At 36.5% G+C, this 22157-nt stretch overlaps 1 protein-coding gene across 6 annotated transcripts in view; it reads left to right on the forward strand.

Moving 5' to 3' along the window:
* The window catches only part of Diaph2 (diaphanous related formin 2), an 831244-nt gene that overhangs the window by 594484 nt on the left and 214603 nt on the right, over positions 1–22157 (forward strand). For all 6 annotated transcript variants that reach the window (XM_047535653.1, XM_047535655.1, XM_047535654.1 and 3 more), the window contains one exon: positions 830–994. In XM_047535653.1, coding sequence (XP_047391609.1) covers positions 830–994 — 165 coding nt within the window. The remainder of the gene's footprint in view (positions 1–829; positions 995–22157) is intronic.

A 22157-nucleotide genomic window follows, 5' to 3' on the forward strand; every position in this document is an offset into this window, starting at 1 on the left:
TATATATGTATGTATGTATGTGTATAGTTGACATATGTGTGCTTATACATATATACATATACAAATATGACATAAATAGAATTCACTATAGTCTCTTTTTCTGTATAGCACGCGTGTGTTAAAAAAGTTTTATATAGTTCTTTTTTTTTCTAAGTTTTTTGTTGCTTTTCATTTCTACTTTATGTTACTCATAAAAATATATGAGGTAATTTTCTACCTGTGTACTTTCATTTAGCAAACATGATCTGACAGACATATCCTACATAGTTATATATTAAATAGTTTCCTTGTTTTAAATATTTTCAATTTTATTAATCAATATGACTCTAGCAAGTAGTGTGCCAGTTCACACAATTCAGTATATAACGTGCTAGAGGCCAATACATATGTTGAAGATCTAACCATCCAGTACCTCAGAATGTGACTGTATTTGGAGATCGGGCCTTTAAAGAGATAAAAAAATAAATAAATAAAAGGAAGTAATTAGGTTGTGTCCTAATCCAGTATGATTTGTGTCCTTGTAGAAAGAAGAGATTAGGACACAGACCACACAGAGGGACAACCATATAAGAACACAGAAAGAAGACAACCATCTGCAAGCCAAGGAGAGAGACATCATAAGAACTTCTCATGCTTCTAGCTTCTGGATCTATGAGAAAATAAGTGTATATTATCTAAGCCACCCAGACTGTGATATTTTATAATGACAGTCCTAGCAAATTAATATACAAGTATTTGTGAAGTGCAAATATGTTTATAGTATTCAGTCTTAACATCTAGTGATTGCCTCTGAAGTATTATTGGATCATGTTCCTTAACACAAAGCTACAGCTTTACAAAGAGTGCCAGAGACCAATATGAAAAACTGTCCACGATGCACAATAACATGGTGAAGCTCTATGAGAATCTTGGAGAGTACTTCATTTTTGACTCTAAGACAGTAAGCATAGAAGACTTTTTTGGTGATCTCAGCAACTTCCGAACTCTGTTTCTGGTGAGTAATATATCTGAAAGCATTGCAAATCCTGTTGCTTTGATTGTTAAACTTCTATTGGCATTTTATATACCTATTGACTATATTGATTTCATGTTATAATCCTTTAACAGGAATTGACAGATGTTTTATACCTGTGACAAGGATAAAGATTGTTGACTGGCTTAATGTATAATGGGGACCTAACTGAATTATCTTCAACTTTAGGTATACATGGGAAATTTTCTACCAAAATTTTATAGGAAATAAATGAATTGGTACTTAAATGACCCTGATTTTTATGGGGCACAGTATTATAATTTCACTTTGCTTAAAAATTAATATCTAAAAATTGTCTTTTACTTAATACGTTAAAATGCTGTGGTTTATGAACAAGTTTTTTCTATAGCCTACATGAGAAAACTGATATTAATTTGGACAATGTAAATGACCTTGAATACCTGAAGTTACTTTAACAATGTGGGCTTTTGTTTTAAACTGTAACTCTTGGGAACAATAATAAGTATTACCATTAATTGGAAATGAACAGTTAGGTTACAAGTTATGATCCTAGAAGAAAGGAAAAAGCTTTGCCACATAAATGCTGGATTAATTCATCTCTTCTGAATCCAATAAGTAGAAAATGCAGCATAGATTGATTATGATAGGAACAGAAAGATAGGCACAGTAGTTGATACCAATCAGATAAAGGTCCGTATATTTGAAAGAAAGCACTCTAGTGATTATCCCCAATGGGAAGATCAGTTAGCAAACAAATTATTGCAGTTTGAGGTATGTTTCTCTTCCAGAACAGTTGTTTGTTAAATAAGGCTCCCTCTCATAGCTAGTGATGCCTCATGACATCATTCGATTTTGGTGTGACTTCTACAATCTTTGGGATATGAATATACTTATAGGAACCAAATTGTTTTCATATACTAACCCAGTAATACAAACCAGGGCACATGCCAACATTTAAATGAGCAACTTTGGTAAGAGAAGCTTCACCAAAAATTTTCATAAATATTATTTTTGGTTTTCATTTTTGCTGAGAATGTTAGCTGATTTTGGTCTTTATTCCTTATCATAGACACATATTTATCTTTACAGCTGACCAATAATTAGTAGAATGTGTTCTACTTAGCAATAAGAAGAAGGTTAAGAGAAAGTAGTAGTGAAACCATTTTCAAAATTTAAAAGCTATGCATACAATATGAACACATAAGTACACGGGTTATATTTACTTGGATTATTTTCAATAAGGAAAGAAAAAGTACAGTAGTCTTCCCTTATTTGTGGTTTTACTTTTCATAATTTCAGTTATTCATGGTCAACTGTGGTCATAATATCAAATGGAAAATTTGAGAAGTTAAAAAACTTATGTTTCAAATAACTTTTATTATAGTTTGTTTTAACTGTTTTATTATTGTTGTTAATATGTTACTGTGCTTAATTTATAAATTAAACCTTATAATAGTTATATAGATATAGGAAAAAGCATATGTTTATACATATATAGATACATATAAACATATATATTCACATAGCTCTATAGATGTACACATCCATATACATATATGTGTAATTTGGTACCTTCTGTGGTTTCAGGTATATGTAGAATATCTTGGAAGGCATCCCCCACAAATAAAGAGTAAATACTTTATGTTAAAAGGGAATTAGGACCAAAAATATATATGTTAGTTGGCACATTTAAGTGATAAAGTATTTTTGTAACACAACAATGTCTATGAGTGAATGGAGAAAAAAATACACAATCTCCACTTAAAAACATCTTGTTTTATCATGGACCAAGTCCTAAAGTACTGTCTGTCACATTATGTGCCTCCTGATTTCCCCAATAAGCAGACATACCATAGTCATTGGTTTATTTTTCCCATGTTGCTGCATTTGTATAAGGACAATTCCTGTGTTATAGCCTATGTCTAGCTATATTAGCCAGATGCTTAAAAGACTTGCTAAGAACTATTCTTATGTTACTTTTCAATCATAACACTTAAAAAAAATAAACCCAATTCTGTGTCCTTTTGCAAGGCAAAATGTGTGACTTTAGGTAAGTCATTTATTCTTTCTAGTTATGCATTTTTTGATGTCATTGTTTTGGTATTTTATTTGTCTTTGTAAAATGAAAGGCTTTGAGTACTGATCTCTAAGAACTTTATTCCATTTTAGTAGTCTGAGTTATGGTCAGAATTTCAAAAATGGCAGTCATATGTTTATTTTTACTCTCTCACTGCACATTTAGCTTAATACAAAGAAAGAATTTCTCATCTTTCTTATTGTAAATAATCTGACATCATTATGTCTAGTTTCATGTGCATTAAACTTCTTGACCTGTTTAGGTTTGAGTTTCAAAACAAGTAACTGAATCTTACAATGTATCAAGTAATCTCAAATACCTACCTAATGTAGTCCTGGCCAGCCATTGTCATCTGTGCCTTACATACACTACTGCTACCACTTCCATCTACAAAATTTTAGCAACAATCTATCATGAGAACTGGGTGTACAACTTATTAGCTGTTTTTACCCTGACCATGTAACCATAGCATTGGTTTCCTGATCTATAAAATATGGATGATTTTCCCGCCATGTCTTCTCACTACTATGTGAAAAGACTTTGTAATATTTGCTAAGCAGATGTAGATTATTAGCAGCCATTCTTTGACCTTTCTTGCAATTATTTATTGAGAAACAACTTCATTTTGATAATGTTCTGGTTCAGAGATAAAAGGAAGAGACTATCATTGATAATCTCTATCCATGAGTGGAGAAAGTAAAATAAATACAATATAATTGGATAAGTGCCACCATAGAAATGCATTGTTATGATATTAATATGAAAGAAGAACTGCCTAATTCTGCCTGCACTGTCCAGAGAAGCCTGCGTAGAGAATTTGACATTTGGATAAAGTCTGGAAAACTCCATAGGAGTTTGACAAGCAGACTTTGACAAGCAGGTTTAAGGGTTTTACACCTGACCTGTAAGCTGAAGACTCCTAAATCAACATCACCAACTTCAGTCAATCACTTGTGTTCACCATGTTCCTGTTTCATAGTGAGCTTGAAGTGATTTCACTCTCCCAGGGGAGGGAAGAACCCTGAAAGAGAGACAAAAATTGTAATAGCCTGAAGTTCCCATTTTCTTAGTGCTTTGTATGTTTGGCCTCAGGGTTCTTAGCGCTAAAAGCATATTGGACTATAGATGGAAGCAATAAAATACCAGTAGTGCTGAGAAGAAAATAAGAGTTCTGATTCATGTGCTACCAAAAATTACTTCCAAATGAGCTCAGAGTTTCATCTTGGGAGATCTATTTGGCATGTGTAGCATAAACAAAATGCACATACCAAAAATTCTTCCTCAGAAAGAGATAGTCTCTAAAAGATGGGTAAAACAGAAATAAACAAAAGGAGCTGACATTATGGATTAAGACCTTTTTCAAAATAATCACATTCAGATGAATGAAGGCAGAATTGGATAACCTCCATGGGATGCTGCTCTATTATTAATATGATTCATATATTACTCAGCTAATGAGGATATTAAAGGTATTCAAAATGAATGTACAGTATATGGGTACAGAGATAAATGTTATTGGAAACATTTACAAGTTTAGACTTTCTAGTTAGTTTTTCTAGGATTTCATCAGTTTTTAAAACTGCATAAAATCTAGGCAAGATTAATTAACAACCCCTAAATTCAAGTTGAATATTGTGTGGAAGAAAATTAAATTCCATATTTATGCAATGTATAAACATCTTGTTTGCTCATTTTCCTTTATGCTTCAGTCATTCTACTAGTTCAAATAGTTGACTACACAAAGTCTTTTTTTCTTTTGAGATATTTTGAATAGAATATTCAAAATCAGTGAACCTTACATGTTTCACCACCATACAATATCTTGCTTAGGCATAAAAATTAATTTCAGCTGTTGGGAAAATGTTTGAGGCAAGTATTATACTTCAATAACTTTCATAGCTCCAAATAAATTATAGAAAATACTTCTTTTCTCTTTTAAATCTGTCAGTTTCCTGCTGCTTCTGTGTGTTTTTGTTTTGTTTTGTTTTTAACGAACAATATGTTACCCAGACACTCAATAAATATTTGTTGCGTGTGTCCCCATTCTATACCTCATACACTAGAAATATAGGGATAAGGCTTTGTAGAGTTATTAGGTACATTGACATAACTTAGAAAGAAAATGTTGCCATTACTATTAATCATGCTAGCTGATTTCCCCTGAACAAAATAAATATGTGCAACAGTTTATTTGATAAAGAAGCATTGGATCAGCTCTTAGAGGAGCATTAAAATGGCTGTATTAGGAGGCTAAGTGCAACCAAATAATCATGGAGTTTTATGCCATTGTTCAGTCTGCTGTTTCTACCTCCTAGATACCTTTTTAATCTGTCCATTTGTCTCCCAGCTCACTAATACTAGTTTAGTTCTGGGCCTCCACCATCTCTTAGCTGGACTGTAACAGTGACTTTATGGCTGGTATCTCCGTCTCTGGGTCTACATTTATCCATTCCTTTCTCACCCCCCCCCATCTGTCTGTCTGTCTGTCTCTCTCTCTCTCTTTCAGTACTTGAGTGCTGGGGATTGAACCCAGGACTTCATACATGCCAGGCAAGTCTTCTACCTCTGAGCTATACCCCAACCCCTCATCCATTCCTATTTCTAATTTTTTATCCTTTCACCACATTGTAGCCAAATTAAAATCAAACCAATATAAAAAAAAGATAATATGATCTTACTTTCCTGACTGAAGATTCTTTCATGACTTCTCTGTGGCCTCATAATAAATCTGATCTTTTAAAAATCGAAGTGGCATGCAAAAGAACTATGCTTGAAGGCCAGACCATCTTATGGGTGGTTGGTCCTGAATGGACCACATTACTTACTCACTCTCTTCTATGAGTGGGAAAGCTCAAATCTGGAAAGTAGAAGCAGAACCACAAGTCACAGCAAGTTCCTAAGTGGACCAGAGCCTCTCAGAACAGAGAGAAACTTTAGAAATGCTTTATCAAAACTAGAAGTCTAAGAGGCCAATGTGTAATTGTTATTATGCATTAATTGCTCTGATAACTGGTAAGCCATGGTGAATTATGACAACCAAGATCAAACTTATGACAGTTCTCATGGATATTCTTCCTTCTTATCTCAAGGAATTGTTCTTTTTTTTTTTTTTTCACAGCAGGAACTCCTTTATTGAGGAAGTCACACAGCTTTTATGTAGGGTGGGGACTAGATGGGAACCAATCAGCTTAAAGGTCAGCAAGGCATGGGGTGTTCACACGTGAGAGTCCCTTTGGACTACATGGTAAGCACGAGCTGATCACGTTCTCGGAACTGTTGTTAACCAATCCCTGACGGTGGTCTGGTTTATCGTCATGAACCTTTGAAACCGCCTTTTTTTTTTTTCTTTATTTTTTTTATTATTGTACACAAATGGGATACATGTTGTTTCTCTATTTGTACATGGCGTAAAGGCATACCATTTGTGTAATCATAAATTTACATAGGGTAATGTTTGATTCATTCTGTTATTTTTTTCCCTTCCCCCCACCCCTCCCACCCCCTCTTTTCCCTCTATACAGTCCTTCCTTCCTCCATTCTTGCCCCCCTCCCTAAACCTAACTCTAACCCTAACACTAACTCTTCCCACCCCCCATTATGTGTCCTCATCCACTTATTAGAGATATCATTCTTCCTTTGGTTTTTTGAGATTGGCTTATCTCACTTAGCATGATATTCTCCAGTTTCATCCATTTGCCTGCAAATGCCATAATTTTATCATTCTTTATGGCAGAGTAATATTCCATTGTGTATATATAACACATTTTCTTTATCCATTCATCAATTGAAGAACATCTAGGTTGGTTCCACAATCTGGCTATTGTGAACTGAGCAGCTATGAACATTGATGTGGCTGTATCTCTGTAATATGCTGATTTTAAGTCCTTTGGGTATAGGCCAAGGAGTGGGATAGCTGGGTCAAATGGTGGTTCCATTCCAGGTTTTCTAAGGAGTCTCCATACTGCTTTCCAGAGTGGCTACACTAATTTGCAGCCCCACCAGCAATGTATGAGTGTACCTTTCTCCCCACATCCTCACCAACACCTGTTGTTGCTTGTATTCTTGATGATCGCCATTCTAATTGGGGTGAGATGGAATCTTTAGGGTGGTTTTGATTTGCATTTCTCTTATTACTAGAGATGTTGAACATTTTTCCATATGTTTGTTGATTGCTTGTAGATCTTCTTCTGTGAAGTGTCTATTCATTTCCTTAGCCCATTTGTCGATTGGATTACTTGCATTCTTGGTGTAGAGTTTTTTGAGTTCTTTATAGATTCTGGAGATTAGTGCTCTATCTGAAGTATGATTGGCAAAGATTTTCTCCCACTCTGTAGGCGCTTTCTTCGCATTGCTGATAGTTCCTTTGCTGAGAGAAAGCTTTTTAGTTTGAATCTATCCCAGTTATTGATTCTTGCTTTATTTCTTGTGCTATTGGAGTCCTGTTGAGGAAGTCTGGTCCTAAGCCGACATGTTGAAGCTCTGGACCTACTTTTTCTTCTATAAGATGCAAGGTCTCTGGTCTGATTCCGAGATCCTTAATCCATTTTGAGTTTAGTTTCGTGCATGGTGAGAGATATGGGTTTAGTTTCATTCTGTTGCATATGGATTTCCAATTCTCCCAGAACCATTTGTTGAAGAGGCTATCTTTTCTCCATTGCATATTTTTGGCCCCTCTGTCTAGTATGAGAAAATTGTATTTATTTGGGTTTGTGTCCGTGTCCTCTATTCTGTACCATTGATCCACCTTTCTATTTTGGTACCAATACCATGCCGTTTTTGTTACTATTGCTTTGTAGTAGAGTTGAAGATCTGGTATTGCGATACCCCCTGCTTCACTCTTTCTGCCAAGGATTGCTTTAGCTATTCTGGGTTTTTTATTCTTCCACATGAATTTCATAATTTCTTGCTCTATTTCTGTAAGGTACATCATTGGGATTTTAATTGGAATTGCATTAAATCTGTATAGCACTTTTGGTAGTATGGCCATTTTGACAATATTAATTCTTCCTATCCAAGAACATGGGAGATCTTTCCATCTTCTGAGGCTTTCTTTAATTTCTTTCTTTAGTGTTCTGTAGTTCTCATTGTAGAGGTCTTTCACCTCTTTTGTGAGATTGATTCCCAAGTATTTTATTTTTTTCGAAGCTATTGTGAATGGGGTAGTTTTCCTAATTTCTCTTTCTGAAGATTCATCGCTTATGTATAGAAATGCCTTAGATTTATGTGCATTGATCTTATATCCCGCTACTTTACTGAATTCACTTGTGAGATCTAACAGTTTTCTGGTGGAATTTCCTGGTTCCTCTAAGTATACAATCATATCATCAGCAAATAGGGATAGTTTGAGTTCTTCTTTTCCTATTTGTTTCCCTTTAATTTCTTTGGTCTGTCTAATTGCTCTGGCTAGAGTTTCAAGGACGATATTGAATAGAAGTGGTAAAAGAGGGCATCCCTGCCTTGTTCCAGTTTTTAGAGGGAATGCTTTCAGTTTTTCACCATTTAGAATAATATTAGCCATGGGCTTAGCGTAGATGGCCCTTACAATGTTAAGGAATGTTCCCATTATCCCTATTTTTTCTAGTGTTTTGAGCATGAAGGGATGCTGTATTTTATCGAATGCTTTTTCTGCATCTATCGAAATAATCATGTGATTCTTGACTTTAAGTCTATTGATATGGTGAATTACATTTATTGATTTCCTGATGTTGAACCAACCTTGCATCCCTGGGATGAAACCCACTTGATCATGGTGCACTATCTTTTTAATATGTTTTTGTATGCGATTTGCTAAAATTTTGTTGAGAATTTTTGCGTCGATGTTCATTAAGGATATTGGTCTGAAATTTTCTTTCCTCGATGTGTCTCTGTCTGGTTTAGGTATCAGGGTAATATTGGCTTCATAGAATGAGTTTGGGAGGGTTCCCTCCTCTTCTATTTTATGGAATACTTTGAGAAGTATTGGAATGAGCTCTTCTTTAAAAGTTGTGTAGAACTCGGCTGAGAACCCATCTGGTCCTGGACTTTTCTTTGTTGGTAGGCTTTTGATGACTTCTTCTATTTCATTACTTGAAATTGGTCTATTTAAATTGTGTATGTCCTCCTCGTTCAGTTTAGGCAATTCATATGTCTCTAGAAACCTGTTGATGTCTTCGAAATTTTCTATTTTGTTGGAGTATAGATTTTCAAAATAGCCTCTAATTATGTTTTGTATTTCAGTTGTGTCTGTTGAGATATTTCCTTGTTCAATCCAAATTTTAGTGATTTGGGTTTTCTCTCGTCTTCTCTTTGTTAGTGTGGCTAAAGGTTTATCAATTTTGTTTATTTTTTCGAAGAACCAACTATTTATTTTGTCAATTTTTTGTATTGTTTCTTTTGTTTCAATTTCGTTGATTTCAGCTCTGAGTTTGACTATTTCCTGTCTTCTACTACTTTTGGTGTTGGTCTGTTCTTCTTTTTCTAGGGCTTTGAGCTGTAGTGTTAGGTCGTTTATTTTTTGAGTTTTACTTCTTTTATTAAATGCGCTCCATGAAATAAATCTTCCTCTAAGTACTGCTTTCATAGTGTCCCAGAGATTTTGATATGATGTTTCTTTGTTCTCGTTTACCTCTAAGAATTTTTTAATTTCCTTCCTAATATCTTTTGTTATCCATTCATCATATAATAGTATATTGTTTTATCTCCAGGTATTGGAGTAGTTTCTGTTTTTTACTCTTTCATTTATTTCTAACTTCAATCCATTATGATCTGATAGAATAAAAGGTAGTGTCTCTATCTTCTTGTATTTGCTGACATTAGCTTTGTGGCATAATATATGTTCTATTTTAGAGAAGGATCCATGTGCTGCTGAGAAGAAAGTGTATTCGCTCTTGGTTGAATGGTATATTCTATAAATGTCTGTTAAGTCTAAATTATTGATTGTGTTATTGAGATCTATGGTTTCTTTGTTCAATTTTTCTTTGGAAGATCTGTCCAGTGGTGAGAGAGGCGTGTTAAAATCACCTAGTATTATTGTGTTATGGTCTATTTGGTTTCTAAAATTGAGAAGGATTTGTTTAACATACATGGATGAGCCACTGTTTGGGGCATAGATGTTTATGATTGTTATATCTTGCTGATTTATGCTTCCCTTAAGCAGTATGAAATGTCCTTCCTTATCCCTTCTGACTAACATAGGCTTGAAGTCCACATTATCTGAAATGAGGATGGATACTCCAGCTTTTTTGCTGAGTCCATGTGCATGGTATGTTTTTCCCCATCCTTTCACCTTTAGTCTATGGGTATCTCTTTCTATGAGGTGAATCTCTTGCAGGCAACATATTGTTGGATCTTTCTTTTTAATCCAATCCGCCAGTCTATGTCTTTTGATTGATGAGTTCAGGCCATTAACATTCAGGGTTATTATTGAGATATGATTTGTATTCCTGGTCATTTGGTTCATATTTAAAATTTTATTTATTTATTTATTTTTTGACACATCTTGGTTCCTCCTTTATTTGACAGTTCCTTTAGGATAATTCCTCCCTTTGCTGATTTGCTTCTTTGTTTTTTATTTCTTCCTCATGAAATATTTTGCCGAGAATGTTCTGTAATGCTGGCTTTCTTTATGTAAATTCTTTTAGCTTTTGTTTATCATGGAAAGATTTTATTTCATCGTCAAATTTGAAGGTAAGCTTTGCTGGGTATAAGATTCTTGGTTGGCATCCATTTTCTTTCAGAGCTTGAAAAATGTTGTTTCAGGCCCTTCTAGCTTTTAGGGTCTGGATTGAAAAATCTGCTGATATCCGTATTGGTTTCCCCCTGAATGTAATTTGGCTCTTTTCTCTCACAGCCTTTAAAATTGTGTCTTTATTTTGTATGTTAGGTATTTTCATTATAATGTGCCTTGGTGTGGATCTGTTGTAATTTTGTGTATTTGGAGTCCTATAAGCCTCTTGAACTTGATTTTCCATTTCATTCTTCAGATTTGGGAAATTTTCTGATATTATTTCATTGAATAGATTGTTCATTCCTTTGGTTTGTTTCTCTAAGCCTTCCTCAATCCCAATAATTCTCAAATTTGGCCTTTTCATAATATCCCATAGTTCTTGCAGATTCTGTTCATGATTTCTTACCATCTTCTCTGTTCAACTTTGTTTTCGAGGTTAAATATTTTGTCTTCAATATCTGAAGTTCTGTCTTCCAGGTGTTCTATCCTATTGGTTATGTTTTCTATGGAGTTCTTAATTTGGTTTATTGTTTCCTTCATTTCAAGGATTTCTGTTTGGTTTTTTTTCAATATCTCTAACTCTTTATTGAAATGATCTTTTGCTTCCTGAATTTGCTCTGTTAACTGTCGATTGGTGCGATCGTTCAATGCCTGCATTTGCTCTTTCATCTTATCGTTTGCTTCCCTAATCATTTTAATTATGTACATTCTGAACTCCCTTTCTGTCATTTCTTCTGCCATGCTGTCGTTGGATTCTATTGATGTAACATCTAGATTTGTTTGGGGCATTTTCTTCCCTTGTTTTCTCATATTGTTCAGGAATCAGTGGGTCATTAAGATATTGCAGATTTCCTCTATCGACTTATAATGTCCCTGAAGATTGCTAGTATATCCCCTCTTATCCTTCAGTAGCCTGAAGTCGGAGGAAGTTGATAATGCGGAGCTCCACGAAGAAGCTGCCTCTCTAGGGTGGTGACCCTCAGGTGGCGTATATTCCCTGATGGTGGTCAGAGGTGTCTCCACTTGTTGACCAATGGTCATCCAACAGGGAACTAGGCTGTGGGTTGAGGCAAGTCCTGTTTGTGCCTGTGTCTCTGGTTTTACCGTCCCTGTGGGAAAACCTCTCCCAGTAGGGAAGACTCACTCGGTGGGAACGTCTCGCTGGTCAGTTCCCTTCCTAGAGGTTCCCCTCAATCTACAACTACCGCCTGGGCTGGGCTGTCTTCCTCTGCAACGTTCCCAGGGGCCCGGACCTACCTCCTGGGCCTGGGAGCCTCACCCTCTGCAGGGGAGTCTCCTTAGGCTGCCTCTCCCAGATAATCTGCCCGCAGTCCTGGAAACTTCGCTCCGCCCCTAGGCGTGTCTCTGTGCAGCTTTTCCAGCAAGAAACCACCTAGCTCCTGGGACCCTACTCTGCACCTAATCGCCTGGCTATGCGGCCCCTCCTCTGAGCCGCCACCTGGAGCCCCGTACAATAGCTCCGATACCCAGAGACCCGCCACACACCTCCTCCTCCAGACAGCGGCCGGGTTTCCGGCGCAGTCACTAGGAGCCCAAGCAACTCACTTCGCGTCTCCTCCTCCCGCCAACCTCCCGTAGCCCTAGGCAGTCACTCCAAGTCCAAGTGACCCGCCCTGTTCCTCCTCCTCCTCCTCGGGGTCGCCCCCCAGGTGTTCAGGGGCGGTGACTCCGAGACCAAGTGACCCACCGTGCTCCTCCTCCAGGCAGGCCACCGGTGTTCAGGAGCGGTCGCTTTGAGTGCAATCAACTCACCACTCGCCTCCTCCTCTGGCAACCGCCTGTGGCTCTGATGCAGTCACTCCTAGACCAAGCGACCCACCGCGCTTCTCCTCTTCCTCCGGGCAACCCCCCGGTGTTCAGAAGCAGTCATTCTGAGTCCAAACAGCTCGCCATGCAGCTCCTCCTCTGGCAACCGCCTGTGGCTCTGATGCAGTCACTCCTAGACCAAGCGACCCGCCGCGCTTCTCCTCTCCTCCGGACAACCCCCCGGTGTTCAGAAGCGATTACTCTGAGTCCACACAGCTCGCCATGCAGCTCCTCCTCAGGCAGCTGCCCGGAGCCCCAGTGGTTGCTCCGAGTCCAAGCGCTGTGCTGAGCCGCCTCCTCTACGATGATCTGAAACCACCTTTGAGCCTTGATCTTGCTCACTCGCCAGGGAGTAAGGAGTCAGCCTGAGTTAGTTAAAGTGTTAGTAGTCCCAACACATCCCCCTTTTTTGTTTTATATTAAGAGTGTGTCTATCTTAGGTTGCCCCTGGGACGGTCTTACCCATCATGGAACATCACCCTAGCAGTTTGGGGGTCTGCCTTACTCGAAGGTGTGCCTGTCTTAGGTTGTCCACGGCAGAGCAACATCCTTACCCGTCATTGGACAATGAGGCTCTAGCCCTCATTTCCTGTCTTAGGTCGGTATGAGCTCCCCATGAATCTTACCCGTCTTTGACTACCACCTTAGCACTTCAGGTGGGCCCCTCAGGAGGAGCACGGCTTAAGGGAGAGACACGTAGACCCCAGTGTCCTGATACGAGTGATCCATGATCCTATAGGGCTCCCAATCATCATTATGAAGGGTGGTATAATGCTGTTGGACTACCATGAGCTGCACAGAGTTAGCCTGGCTTTTCAGTAAATGTATAAGCTTATTGATTATGCAAGGCCCGAAGGTGAACACAAGGATAATGGTGATTAGCAGTCCTATAAGTGGGAGGAGGTAGGGGAGCCACCTATGTAACCCAGTCCAGAGGAAATTAGAGTGGAGCTCGCTCCTACGATGTTCCAGATCTTCTTGTAGGTTTTTGATTTTATCTTATACAATGCCAGAGCGGTTGGCGTAGAAACAGCACTCTTCACCAAGGAACAGGCAAAGCCCTCCTTCCTTCACCGTTGCAGGATGACAGTGGCCAAGGAATCAAGTTGAGCCTGTAGATCTAAGATGGTAGAGCTGCAAAGTACAATGTTAGGAGCATTCAGAAATTTCATAAGAGTTGTTTCAGAATGTGAACAAAAAGGGGTCAACAGGAAAGAAAAAATAAAAGGTTCTAGATATGGAAATATATTTAGTGAAGAACAAAATGTTTCTGGGTAAGAAAGTGCTTATGTGATAAAATACATGAGGGTCTAAGTAAGTGCTAAGAAAGTCTATGTAAGTAAAGGGCAAATTTCAACAAGTTTGCATGTAACTAAGTTGGTTGTATGTATGTGAAGCAGTTAAAGCTATTTAAGGTTTTTTCCTAAGGTGAAATACTAATGTTCTGATATAAACCGAAGTTTAATCTATATGGTAAAATGACAAGGATTTCTTAGAAACACTAATTTACTCTTAACTTTGTGTCTATTAAGTTTTATTCTTTAGAACAATTGGTCTTAAAAATTGGGGTTTATACAATTATGGTTAAGCAACTGTTAGAGTATTGTACTACGTTACAGAGTCTAAATTTTTCTTTAAAAACTAAATTTGGTAATATAAAAGGAATTGTTCTTTTAACATCTGAAGTTTTGGAGAGCTCCCTGTGTAGCCTTGTTGGCTTATGGAGATAATTTTGAGAAACTCTCATCTCTCTGAAGCCAGCTTCCCCTTTACAAGGACTCAATCATGTCTAAATCTAAGCTCTAATTGGAAAAGCAAAGTGAGCATCTGCACTTACTTAGACTCAAAAGACTAAATTGATAATATACAGAAAATTTTATTCATTCATTAAAGGCAATTTGCCTTTAAAGAAGTGAGGATGAATTTTTGCATAAAAAGATTGTGTGTATAATTCCTGATCCAAAAAGACTAAGTTATTTTGACACATTTTAAAACCTTTAATTCACAAAGTTCCTGACATTTAAAGAAAACTCTAGTGCAGTACTGTGTTACAAAAATGGTGAACTTACGTAAGAAACAAAATACATTGTTTAACCAAATAGGGTCTTAATCAGCGATATAAACTGTTATCTACAATTCCATTATCCAAAAATCTCTATTAGATGCCACAAAAGTTGATTTCTCTTTGCTTTGCCAATAAAATGGTAATTAATGTTATGAAAATGACCTTGAGAAACTGCAAGACCCTGATGTACCTCTTAAATAATTTAGTTTTCTTTCTAAGCTAAATGTCTCCAAGTCTCATCACTTGGGAGTTCAAAGGGAGGTTGCCTTAGTAACAATAATCCAAATAGTCCAAATTATCTTGTCTTTCCCCTCACAGGCAGAACTCAAGCTTCTGTAGTCTCCATTGCCACACACACATCTGGAGTCATCTCATACATACTAAAAACATGTCATCCGCAATCCCCATTTGACATTTGCTCACAAAAGAACTACTGAATACTCACTATTTAGGGTGATAAGAATGTAGCATTAAACATCACAAAGTTCCTGCCCCTCCTGTCTTGCTATAGCTAAAATTCTCCTCAACTAAAATGTTCTTTTTTCTAGCAAAGCTTCTTGGAGTCACCTTCAATGGAAATGTTATGTGTGGGCCAAGGATACTTTCTTCTGCTCCAGTTTTGCCACCAACACTTGTGGTATTACACTTAGTGCAGAAGTAACCAAGTGTCACAGGACACTTCAGAAACAGTTCCTTTCACTTCTCTTCTGATCCCTTTCTCCTTGGAGGCTTTAGAAAATATTTCAAGTCTTAGAGACCTGAAGGGGATCCCTAATACCATAAACCCCTCCGTTGCCCTCCTTGCTCCCTTTTGTTCAGGCACCTAGGCATGTATCTTCCTTTTCCTAGAAGTCAGGAATAAATAAAATGCCAGCATAAATCCTTTCATGCAAATAGAACCCTAAGGGCCCACCAATTCCCTCTAGTTAATCACATACACCCAGATAATTCCCTTTGAGCTCAGCTGGGACCACCCTGGCTACATAGCCTTAGGTTTATTTTGATCTATTGCAACTCTTTGAAAATAGGCGATCCATGTAAAATATATGGTAACTCTATTAAGTAGAATATTTGACCAGAATACCTCATTCCCCAGCTGTGCTGGAGAGCAGACTTTACTGTATTATATACAGATATCATTGAATTTTTCTTTGGAAAAAGATGTCACCTATCAACTGTTGTATTCTCTTTGACTGTTTACTTTGGGCCAGAAGTGGATGTCCTATTTTTCTGATATGATTGTTCTTTGTATAGAAAAGCTAAATATTATATCATAAAGAACTAAAGGAATATGTAATAATGGTACACATAGTTTAAAGAAAACCCAAATTCCCCAACATCATAAAAATGCCTACTGGTATGAATGGTTTTAAAATATGTATACATTTTACATTAATATCATAAAGCTGAAAACTATCATAAATGTTTCTAAAAATAGTTCTAAAACTTGTCGGAATTTTTTCTAACAAGCTAAATTTTACCCTTTAAAAATTCATGACAATGTAATAGTTAACAATGAAAATATTAACAAAATCCTTTCAATACCTTCTGAAGTCTAGTAAGGATTAGATCCGGAAAATAAAATGTAATATCTAGTTGTGGCAATATAGAATTTCTCCTTCATATAGGATTTCTCATAGAAGTTTTCCCCCTAAAGAAGTTACTATTGAATTATGTCCAAATACCAGGAAGTGGCAAAGTTATTAGATAAGGAAGCAAGTATACAAGCTGACCCTTTTCCAGGATCTTGAGATTGACCAAAGGTACTTCAGGATATTTCAAAGGTATATATCAAAGCATACCTATTATAACCTGAGCATGAAGATCCTTGAGGTTAATGCTACTGGTGCTCTTAGCTTGCTGAGTATTTCTTCATTCTGCTTCATCTTTGTTCACAAATCAGTCTTTTATCAGAAAAGATGCCCTAGCCCCTGTGTAAGGCAGTGTGAGACAGGACTCTTCCATAGTATTGTGCCCACCGAGCTCCCCTTGCCTGCTATACCCTCCCTCATCTCTTCCATCATTCCTCCAGTTTTTGATCAGCTTGAGTTACTTCCTCTAAGAAGCCCACCCTAATACATGCAATTTGGTCATGATAACACCCTTCCACATAATTTCAGACCTCCATAATAGCACATTTACTCTGTAATATGTTCTTCTCCAGATCCTCAGTGATCAGTACTATGATTAGCCTACTATGGGCCAAACAGTGCTAATAACAGGAAATGTATTGAATGATTCAGTGCATTAACAAAACAATGAATGAACTAAGCAACCAACAATTACAGAAATATCAGAATGTTTGCCAACTGGAGCCCCAGTCTAGTGGGAACAAATAGTAATAAAGAAATATGATAAGTATATACAAAGACCATTTTAGTACAAGGGAGGGACACTTTTCCTTCTGTGTGATTTAAGGAAAGCATCAAAGACAAAGTGACATGTGAACTGGATGTGATCTTTCTTTTGCTACTGTATGACCTTTCATGTTCAAAGAAGTCCTTTTCTTTTTTGTTCTCCCCAACCTCATTTTGATGTTTAAGTTTAGTGGTAAATATATGTTGTCTTCTAGTGTTCCATGCTGAGTTCAAAGTGGAAAACAGCTATTTTATTGCCAGAGAAGCAGTTATCAGCTAATTATTATGATCTAAAGGTTATCTACCATATGCTTGGATGAGCAGTAACCAAGCTTCAATTACTTCTCATTGACTGACAGCTGTCCTGAACAATAGGACAATCAATGCAGATTATCTAGGGCAAAAGCAACTGCCGAAGGACTGATTCCTGTGGTGTTAATTTAGACGAGTGGTTCTCACCAGTGGACATCTGGCAAGGTCTGGAGATATAACTAAAGAGGAGGTGCTACTGGCATCTAGTGGGTAAAGCTAGGGATGTCTCTAAACACCAGTAATGTACAGGATGGCCTCCCTCAACAAAGGAATATCTGGCCCAAAGTACTAATAGTGCTGAAGTTGAGAAACCCTGCTTCAGAGTTATCTGCTAAGGAATTTGTTTTTTAGGTATCGTTTGGAAAATACTATGCAGTGATCCAAATCAGTAAGAAAAGATCTGCACTAGTAAATTAATAATATATCTGTTCATCACATTGATTTAATATTTTAATAATTTCAGTTATTGATTTGATCACTGCATTGTTTTATTTCTCTTTTTTGTGGTACTAGGGATCAAACCCATGCCCTCATGCATGTCATGCAAGCGCACTACCACTAAGCTACATCCCCATCCAAGTTATTAATGTTTTCTATATCATTAAAGATGTCCTGGTTCGTATAGCTTGTAAAATTATCTTATTATCATTCATGCCTGCAAATTGTAGGAAAATTAGAAAATATAGATATAAAAAAGAAAGAAATGAACCACAGTTTCACCAAGAGATAATTAATATGAGTACCTTGGCATACATCCTGCCAGGCAATTCCCTGTGCATGTACATATGTATTTTGACTGTGAACTTGTTTTTCTTAAAATAATAATAACAAAATCTTATGAAAATGTGGTACTAAATTATTTGGTGGCTTATCCCTATATGGAAATGTCCATCAACATTCAGTGTATAATGCCATTGGTTATGTCTTCAGTTGTGAATAAAAATCTTAATTAGCTTATTTCCTGATATCCATTTATAAACACCTTGTCTTTAAAGCATGCTAATAATTATGACTATTGGAAGCCACCTGGGAAAGGACCAGTGAAATCTTGTTTTCTTTTCTTCTTTTTGTATACTATACTCATCAAACTGTCCCTTAGCAAGGGGTCTTTAATTAGTAATTGATGACTAACTAGTTGGTCCAATTCATATAAATATTTCCTTAGCATATATTTGCCTCTTCTGTGTGCTTTGGTTTCAAAATTACTTACTACAACTAGGGTGTCTTTCTATTTATGAATGCAAATTGTTAATAATAGGAAAGTTTACAATTAATCTCATAAATCCTTAACAAAAGTAATATGATTTAAAATGAGAACAGGTCTTGAGTGTATCTATGTATGCATTTTGTTTTTCTTGCATTTCCTCTCATTTTCTTCCTGAATCAAATTTTTAACATCATGGGATATAGTCTCTTAAACTCTTCTTTCCTTTTTTTTTTTTTTTTCAGACCTAAAACATGTGATAATCTTAATGATGAAACAACTATTTTTGTTCATGTATCAGTTTTGATTTCAGTTTCTACAAGCATTTGGTTTTGTGATATTCAGAATTTTCTAGCTTTCTTCATGGGGCTCTTGGGCCGACCAGAGAATGCATAGTATTCCTAAAAGGCCTGGGAATAGACGAGTCATCCATTCAAATCTTGGCATTTTGAAGTAGAAGATGCATAAATTTGATTATTTTTTAGGGATCTTATAAATTCCTTGGGCACACTAAAAGATTATTCAATGGTGTAGTTAGAGTCATTTTCCTTGATATTTCAAATTTCATAAATAGTACACAAAAGAGCCAAACTTTTTTCATTTTTTTTCTTTAGGGATTAAAATCAGGGGGCAATAAACCATGCAGCTATTGCTATATCCTCAGCCTTTTTTTTTTTTTTTTTAGACAGGGTCTCTCTCTAAGTTGCTTAGGGCCTTGCTAAATTGCTGAGACTAGCCTTGAACTTGTGATCCTCCTGCCTCAGTCACCCCAGTCTCTGGGATTACAGGTCTGCTCCATCACACCCAGCCATAGCCAAACATATTTATCCTGGAGGCAGTATAGTTTGGAATACTTTGTGTATGCATACGTAAATGTATATATATATATTTTTTTTTCCTCAATTGTCCTTGATCTGGGAGTAAAAAATTGAAATCCTCAGGTACAACAGTGATAGAAGAGCTAAACAAAGGAAACCAACACTGAGCTGGGAGGTACATGGTAGTGCATACCTATAATCGCAACAACTTGGGAGTCTGAGACAAGCATCACAAGTTCAAGACCGGCCTCAGCAACTTAGTGAGACCCTGTCTCAAAGTTAAAAATAAAAAAAGGTTGGGGATGTAATTCAGTGGTAAAGCAGTTCTGAGTTCAATTCCCAGTACTGAAAACAAAAAAGGAAAAATTTTAAAAATGTAAAAAGAAAGAGCTAAAGAGATAATTTTCTAAAATGTGGTTATAATCATAAATGTAACCACAGTGACCAATATAAACTCCAGATGAGAAATATAGATTGATGTCCCTCACAATCTTGAAAGTTTATTTTGAATGTTAAGTATTTTTAGTGTTATAAGCCATCCTTCCTCATCAGATGACATCTGCAAGAAAGTATTTTCCCAAGTATTTGTTTTTTCATTTAAAATAGGAGATTTATAAATAAAAATGCAATTTAAGATGATGCCTCTGTAATACATCTTGATCATGTGGCTGTTTTTTCATACTATATTAAAAGTTTATAAATAGAATATTTTCAAAGAAATATACTTCTATAACTTTTGAACATTGCTTAGGCAAAATATATTTTAGGTAAAACTTCAGGTAACAGCATTTAATAAATAGGCCAAATTAATTTATAATTATTACAGTAACTGCATACTTGCATATGTAGATATTATGGTCAAGTATTTTTATAAGTGTCTGAAAATAATTGGTTTAATTTTGCTTTTAAACAGAGAAGCGTGTTTCAGTATTTGCTCTTTTTCATAGTGTTATCAGGATGCTTTTGGCTGCCAAATGAAATTTTAACAGAAATTGGCTTAAAAATATGGTTTTACTGTCACATATCACAAGAAGGATGGAGAGAGGCAGTTAATTCAATATCTTAGTGATATCATCTAGGAAAGGAGACTTTCCAGATATGTGTGTTTTTTCATTGTTACCATTCTGTTTCTGTGTTGCAAAATGACTGCAGTTATTCCAGGCATCTCATGCAAATATGATGATATCTAGGAAAGAGAATATTGCCTCTCGTGAAGCTGTTTTGTATCAGGGAGAAAAACTTTTCCAGAAGCCTCTGGGGATTTTTTTCCTTTGGATTCTGTTTTCTAGAATTGGGTCACATGCTCATCCCTAAACTCATCACTGTCAAGGAAAATCTTAGAGTAACTGTGATTCACCCCCATGTCTAAAATAGGGCCCTTCCCCTGAACATGTGACTGTGCAGAGAGTGAGCAACCAAACCAATTCAGGACTTTGCCAGCAAGTAAGGTTGGCATTGAATAAATAGGGGTAGGCTACAAAAAGTATTTGTAAAAGAGACAGCACAAAAGTAAATTGTTGACCAGCACCATCAAAAGTTCCAAACTGGCAAAATACAAATGAATGTGTTTTATTTGTGAAATGCAAATATGTGTTTATTTAAGTAGTTAATATCTTAAGTAGTTAATAATAAATATCTTGGAAAATATGAATGTAAATAGAAAATATAATGTTGTGGTTTAGATGTGGTGTCCCCTAAAACCTCAAGTGTGAGACAGTGCAAGATGGTTCAGAGGAGAAGTGATTGGGTTGTGAGAGTCTTAACCCAATCAGTGAATTAATCCTTCATGGGATTAACTGAATGGTAACTGGAGGCTGGGTGTGGTTGGAGGAAGTGTTTCCTTGGGGTGTGGCTATGGGGTATATATTTTGTATCTGGAGAGTGGGGTCTCTCTCTGCTTCCTGATCATGTGAGCTGTTTCCCTCTGCCACTCCCTTCTGCCATGATGTCCTGCCCCACCTCAAGCTCCAAGGAATGGAGTCTGCTGTCTATTGAGATCTCCGAAACTGTGAGCCCCTAAGTAAACCTTTCATCCTCTAGAGTTGTTCTAGTTGGGTCTTTTAGGTACAGCAGCAAAAAAGCTGACTAAAACACCTATTCTTCCCTGCTTGTGTTTTATCTTTAGATAGAATATACTTATAGGGGACAGTTCTGCTTTTCTAGCTTGTTTACTTTACATTCTTGCTTTTTCTTATACATTCATTCAACAATTATTTATTGTGTGCCTACTAAATAACAAAATACTATTCTAGTCACGGGCATGGTGTCTCTTACTTCAGTAAATTAAAACAAACAAAACTCTCTACCCTTGTGGTGCCTGAGTTGTAATGAGGCAGAGTGAGATAATAAACTATAGACATAATTATTAGGAAAATTATTCTTTATGTTAGAATATAAGGGCTATGGAAAGAAGAAACCATGTCAAGTGGAATGGCCATATGGTAATGGCTGCAAGGTTTCAACATTAGTTACAAAGTCCTATTGTACAATCAATATTTTAAACTAAGTTTTAAATTTTGACATTATAAATTTGTCCTTAAATGCTGAGTTTTCCAGTTTAGAATACTCCACTGGTTATATTTGGATGATTTTCATCAGTTGTGTATCCTTATATGGTATAGAAGAAATAAAAATGAATTCTATCCCACATGAGAGGAGTCGTCTTGCCAAGGGCTCTATCGTATCAGTTAAATAATTGTAACATTATCTTCTGTAATATGGAGGATATGCAAATAAAGAACTTTGCCTAGGAGTGTGGCACACTGCCTACTTTTAGATACAGGTCAAGTTCAAAACTT

The sequence above is a fragment of the Sciurus carolinensis genome, chromosome X (assembly GCF_902686445.1).
Source record: "Sciurus carolinensis chromosome X, mSciCar1.2, whole genome shotgun sequence".
NCBI classification, from domain to species: domain Eukaryota; kingdom Metazoa; phylum Chordata; class Mammalia; order Rodentia; family Sciuridae; genus Sciurus; species Sciurus carolinensis.